The 6,539-nt window shown below is 47.4% G+C and overlaps 1 protein-coding gene across 2 annotated transcripts in view; it reads left to right on the plus strand.

Moving 5' to 3' along the window:
- The window catches only part of USP43 (ubiquitin specific peptidase 43), a 53,107-nt gene that overhangs the window by 6,505 nt on the left and 40,063 nt on the right, over window positions 1–6,539 (plus strand). For both annotated transcript variants that reach the window (XM_034989823.1, XM_034989824.1), the window contains exon 2: window positions 2,155–2,286. In XM_034989823.1, the coding sequence (XP_034845714.1) occupies window positions 2,155–2,286 (132 nt within the window). The remainder of the gene's footprint in view (window positions 1–2,154; window positions 2,287–6,539) is intronic.

Genomic DNA, 6,539 nt, shown 5'->3' on the forward strand with positions numbered 1-6,539 from the left:
ATAAGGTCTGGGGCATCTGAGAGGCTGGATTAGCTGGAGCTCTCAAACAACGTGGGAAGGTGGTGAAAGATGGGGACGGGGCCAGACGGGAGGAGGGTGGATTGTTAGGTGGTGAGTCAGGGGAGGTTTGAGTTGAGGCATGAAGTTACCCAGCTGGGCTGTGCCCCGGTGTAGGCTGAGGGCTGGCAGGGGGGAGAGTCCCGGGGCCGGGCTCCTGTGTGGATCAGCCGCAATTAGGACTCTGGTGGGAATGTGTTTCTACTGAGGGGCCACAGAGACAAATTGGGAACGGGATTCCAGAATGCTTGGCACTCACTGACGTGGGTTCAAGAGAGAATCTGAAAGAAGGACACTGATGTTAAGAGGAAGAGCAGGTTTTGGAGATTTTGAGTTGGAGGCGGCTGCTGCCCCCAGAGAGAGAATGCTGGTACTAAGGATAGATAGAGTGGGATGTTGAGGGTGGCTAGGCGTTGGGTAAAATACACAACGCCCAGTTAAATTTGAATTTCAAATAAACAACGAATAACTTTTTAGTGTAAATATATCCCAAATACTGCATGGGACATACTTATACTAAATGCAGTCATTGCTTATCTGAAATTCAAATTTAACTGAGCCCCTTGTATTTTTATTTGCGAGATCTGGCAGCCCTACTTGGAGGTCAAAGGACAAAGAAGCCTGGAGGAAGAATCCAAACTAGATCCTCCAGTGAACCCCGAACTGGAGTGACAGGGATAAAGACTCCCAGCCAGTATTTCAGCTAATTCAGTCTTGAATTGTGCTTTGTCATATCCTAAAATTTCCTTTAAATCCCAGTGGAAGGATTAAAGAAGGAAAAAGGAAAAAGCCCAGGCTGGTTTGATTCGGTTGGCAGTAGTGATGAGGATCATGTGAGTCCACAGCTCCGACGGCTCCCAGGACGGGGTGGGGCTTGACGCCTGGCTGCATCTAAGGGGGTGGGGCTGGGGGTGGGGTCAAACAACCACAAGTATACTGTGTGCACGTGCATGTGTGCAAACACGCAGACGAGGGGATTTGCTTCCTCTCAGATGTTCATGCTTGCACATGCATTTAAAAAAAGGGGGGGGGGGCGCCTGGGTGGCTCAGTGGGTGGAGCGTGCAACTCTTGATCTCGGGGTTGTATGTTCAAGCCCCAGGTTGGGTGTAGAGTTTACTTAAAAATAAGATCTTGGGGCGCCTGGGTGGCTCAGTTGGCTAAGCGACTGCCTTCAGCTCAGGTCATGATCCTGGAGTCCCTGGATCGAGTCCCGCATCGGGCTCCCTGCTCGGCAGGGAGTCTGCTTCTCCCTCTGACCCTCCTCTCATTCTCTCTGTCTCAAATAAATAAATAAAATCTTAAAAAAAAAAAAAAGTTCCCTGGAAAGATGCTTGAGAAAATGCTGGGTGCCGGGGGGCTGGGTGAAGGGAAGACTTTTCATGATCGTCTTTTTTTATGTCTTGAATTCTTTAAGTATGTCCATATGTTACCCTTTAAAATAAACCTTTAAAAAAAAAAAAAACAAAACCTGGAATATGCCTTCCCGTAGAAAATGACAACGTTGCTGCACAGAGGGAACGTAAGCGCCGAACCTATTGTTTGCCTTGTTTTCCCTGTTGTAACCCCAGTCCCTACAATAGTATCTGGCACTGATGGACAGAAGGGGTGGAGGACTGGCTCAGCCATCGTGTGATCTGACCACAGAAGTGTGATTTCACACCCACTAGAAGGAGGCATGGGGAGGGGGCTGCATGCGTGTTTAGGGCAGCCCAGTTCACCGTGCCGCCACCCTGCGGTCTTTCCCAAACAGAGCACCAAAGCCATGGGAGTGAATGAGTCACCGACGGAGAGAGTAAGACAAGATGCTTCCACCGGTGGTGGGAGCTGAGTGCCAGGGACAGAGATGGACTGATGGAGGCGGCCAGGGAAGCAAGCGCCCTCGCCATCAAGGGACAAGAGCGTCCAGATATTCACCCGAGACAGCCCTGTGGGTTTCCAAAGGACAGGACATAGATCAGCAGGTGCAGGCCAGAACGTTCTCAGCCCACGCTGTTTCCATGTTGTCAGCCCCGCTCAGGGCTGAGTGGTGCTTACAGGTCCCAACTTGGTTGTTCGCGGGGCCAAACTGACCCTCTGGTTTTCTACTTTCCTCCCAGAACGCTGTTTCCAAGTATGGCTCTCAGTTCCAAGGCAATGCCCAGCACGACGCCCTGGAGTTCCTGCTCTGGTTGCTGGATCGGGTGCACGAGGACTTGGAGGGCTCGTCCCGAGGACCGGGGTCCGAGAAGGTGGGTCACTCATGAAACACCACGTCGTATCTGGTTTTCTTTTTTTCCCTTGAATATGTCCTCGGTCTTGAAATTCAGTTTCTTGGGCTCCTGTGTATTTTGGCTCCTGCATTCGCAGAGCTGTTCCATGCTCCTTTCTCTTAGCTCTGTTGGCTGTAGGCGTGACATTTCCTCCCATGGCAGGATTTCTCATCCTCTGTCATCCCAGGAATCTAGTGAATAGGGTTTTCCTTTCATTTTAAAGTTTGACAATCTCCTTTTTGTCTATATTCTGTGCATTAGTATGGTGCCATAGGAGGCCGTGAGTATTTCAGGTTTTTTTAATCATTATTTTCTTTTCTTTCCACTCGTTTTAAGATTTATTTATTTTTAGGGAGAGAGAGAGCACGAGTGGGAGGGGCAGAGGGAGAGGGGGAAAGAGAATCTCAAGCAGACTCCATGCTCAGCATGGAGCCCGACGTGGGGCTCGATCTCACGACGACCCCAAGATCACGACCTGAGCCGAAACCAAGAGTCAGACGCTTAACCAGCTGCACCAGCCGTCAATATTTCAGGTGGTACCATTTTACCTCTTCCAGTCCTTTTTCTCCAAACACAGGATGGATGATTACATGTGTGCACTCAACATTCCTAGATTTTGATGAAGCCCCAAATCTCTGGGAGTAAGAAAGCACTAAATCATCTGTAAGAGCCACAGTTAATTGATATATCAGTTGTGTTCTCTGCGGGCTTCGCTAAATAAAGATCAATGAGGGTTCTGCTCTCACGCTGTCCTTTTATCTCTCACTTAAGAAAGTCAAAGCGAGGGGCGCCTGGGTGGCTCAGTCAGTTAAGCATCTGCCTTTGGCTCAGGTCATGATCTCAGGGTCCTGGGATCAAGTCCTGCATCGGGCTCCCTGCTTGGCGGGGAGCCTGCTTCTCCCTCTCCCCCTGCTTGTGCGCTCTCTGTCTCTCTCTCTGTGTCAAATAAATAAAATCTTAAAAAAAAAAAAAAAAAGTCGGGAGCCTGGGTGGCTCAGTTGGTTAAGCGACTGCCTTCTGCTCAGGTCATGATCCTGGAGTCCCGGGATCGAGTCCCGCATCGGGCTCCCTGCTCGGCAGGGAGTCTGCTTCTCCCTCTCCCACTCCCCGTTTGTGTTCCCTCTCTCGCTGTGTCTTTCTCTGTCAAATAAATAAATAAAATCTTTAAAAAAAAAAAGTCAAAGCGAGTGAAGTCATTATCCCCTTGAGTGAGCAAAGTTACTCTAACAACATCCATGAATAATTGGCTGTAATTTAAAGAGGTGTCACAAGCTTTGGTAATTAATCAGACACCTTGGTTTTGATGTGTCTCAAAACTGATCCAGATGCAGCCACAAGAACCGCTTTACTGGTTTTCTTTGTTTTAAATCTGGACACCTTATTCCTGTGCTTCTCAATTTAAAAAAAACCCTCTGGAAGCATGTCTTTCGGGGGTCACCTGCTGATCCCTGCATTATTTGCTTGGAGTCCCATCATGCTAGAGTAATAGAGAAGGAATGGTGGTCATAGTGACGTAGGATGAGCAAGGCTAGAGATCTAACGCGCACCTGATAGCTATCATTAATAATTCTTTCTTGAATACCAGAAATTTGCTAAGAGACCAGATTTCAGGGGCACTCACCACACACAGAAAGGTAGCCAAGAAGATGCAAATGTTAACTACTTTGACTGTAGGCTTCATTTTGCTATGTATATGCGTATCAAATCGTCACATTATACACCTTAACTCTACCATATTTATTTAAAAAAAAAAATGAATGGTTCAGGAAGCTGAGTAGTTTTTTTTTTTTTTAACGTGTCCACAAAGCCGGTTGTAACTTTGTTACTTTCTCTTATAAAACAACCAGTTGCAAGTTTAAGAAAAGGAGGGCAGAAGCTTAGATGTCTCAAATAAGAATAGACCTCTTTTAAACAGTATAATGTAATTAAAAGCTCAGAGTTGGACAGAGCTGCAAGAATAGCCCTTATGCTCAGGAAGGCAGTTGCAGAATGCATCGAACAAGGAAAGTAGTGATTGTATGCTCCTCAGATCATGTCTTGGGAGCGTTATATACAGTCCGAGTAACTCCTTTTTTTTTTTTTTTTAAGATTTTATTTATTTGACAGAACACTGGCACAGGGAGAAACAGGTAGAGGGAGAAGCAGACTCTCCGCTGAGCAGGGAGCCTGATGTGGGGCTCAATCCCAGGACCCTGGAATCATGACCTGAGCTGAAGGCAGACGCTTAACCGACTGAGCCACTAAGGCATCTCCTATAGTCTGAGTAACTCTTGTCATCTATGGAGTGCTGCTAGGATTATTACCTCCATTGTATATGTGGGTAAACCAAGAATCAGAGAGGTTGAGTAACCCTCCCAAAGCAACACAGCTCAAGAAGAAACAGAGCTAGGGCTCACATACAAGGGGGTCTGGCTTGAAAGCCTGTTTTCTTATTTTAACAAGAGCCACCCCAGCCACCCCTAAAACACATAAATGAAACAAAGCAAAAACATCACCACAACTCAAAAGTTAACAGTGTTTTATGGGATTGTGTGTCTGGGCTGTGGGCTTATGGGGGATTCTTCTTTGAAATGCAGTGATTTTCTGTTGATCCTACTCAGATCCTTTTCATTGCAAGCGACAGAAATTTACCTTGATCCAACTTAAGGGAAGGGCATTTATTGGCTTTTATACTGTGTAATCCAAGGCTTGTACCAGCTTCAGGTAAGGCTGGATCCAGGGACTCAGATGATACCCCCAGGTCTTTGGCTTTTTGTTTCTTGTTGGCTTCATTCTCAGACTGGCTCTGCACACATGGTGGCAAGAGGAGCCTCTACAGTGCTCACTTAGCCTTTTTTTTTTAGAGAGAGAGAAAGCGAGGGAGAAGAGCGTGCTTGCATGCACAAGTGGGGGTTGGGGGGAGGGGCAGAGGGAGAGGGAGAATCTTAAGAAGGCTCCACGCCCAGTGTGGAGCCCATTGCGGGGCTTGATCTCATGACCCCAAGATCATGACCGGAGCCAAAAATCAAGAGTCGGTCGCTTAACTGACTGCGCCACCCAGACGCCCAGTACTCAATATCTTCTTTAGAGTATTTGGGCTGGGTCACTTCTCCAAAGAGAAGAATGCTAAGCAGAAAACTATGCCTGCCCACCAAAACTATGTCCACACTGTATTTCCATAATCTTACAGTGAACACATTTTGAAAGCAGAAGGATGTATTTTTTAAAAAGATACTGTGTATTGAATATTCGTTTTGTGCCACACATCCTGCTTGATGCTTTTTGTGACTTATTTCACTCCTGATGCATAAGAGACATCCAGTAAACTCTTTTTTTGTTGTTGTTTTTTTGTTTTTGTTTTGTTTTGTTTTTTAAGATTTTTTATTTATTTATTTGACAGAGAGAGAGCACATGAGAGTGGGGAGGGTCAGAGGGAGAAGCAGGCTCCCCGCTGAGCAGGGAGCCCGATGCGGGACTCGATCCAGGGACTCAATCCCGGGACTCCAGGATCATGACCTGAGCCGAAGGCAGTCGCCCAACCGACTGAGCCACCCAGGCGCCCTCCAGTAAACTCTTGAATGGTTGAATACGTTATGTAGCTACCCTGCTGTAATGTCTGTGAGGCTGGCTCATGTTGCACAGCTCATGAAAAGTTAGGGAAGTGGGTGGGGAAAGATCACAGAGAGGTTAAGTAACTTCCCCCAAGTCACACAGCAAGTACGTGGGAGAGCCAGGACCCACGTCTAGGAAATGGGTTTCTAGAGCCGGGTTTCTCAAACTCTGCACAGTCCATATCTGGGGCTGGGTAATTCTTTACTGGTGAGGGGGGCCGTCCTGTGCAATGTGGCCTCCGCAGTATCCCTCTACCCACAGGATGCTGGTGACACCCCTCCCCTGGTTGTGACTGACAACCAGTGTCCCCTGGGGGGGCAAAAGCACCCACTGGTTGAGACCCTCTGCTCTGGAGCCCTTGCTCCCAAGCACAGCACGCCGCCCCCAGGCCTTTCTTTAACGTTGAGTCTCTTTAAGCCGAGAGGACCTGCTAGGAATGGTTTTCACCATTACTAGCATTTCTTTAAGCCGAGAGGACCAGCTAGTAATGGTTTTCACCATTACTAGCATTTCTTTAAGCCGAGAGGACCTGCTAGCAATGGTTTTCACCATTACTAGCATTTCTTTACCATTACTAGCATTCTGCTAGGAATAGTTTTCACCATTACTAGCATTTCTTTACCATTACTAGCATTTCTTTA

This window comes from Mirounga leonina, unplaced genomic scaffold (genome assembly GCF_011800145.1).
Source record: "Mirounga leonina isolate KUSES-001 unplaced genomic scaffold, KU_Mleo_1.0 Mir_488, whole genome shotgun sequence".
Classification (NCBI taxonomy): Eukaryota; Metazoa; Chordata; class Mammalia; order Carnivora; family Phocidae; genus Mirounga; species Mirounga leonina.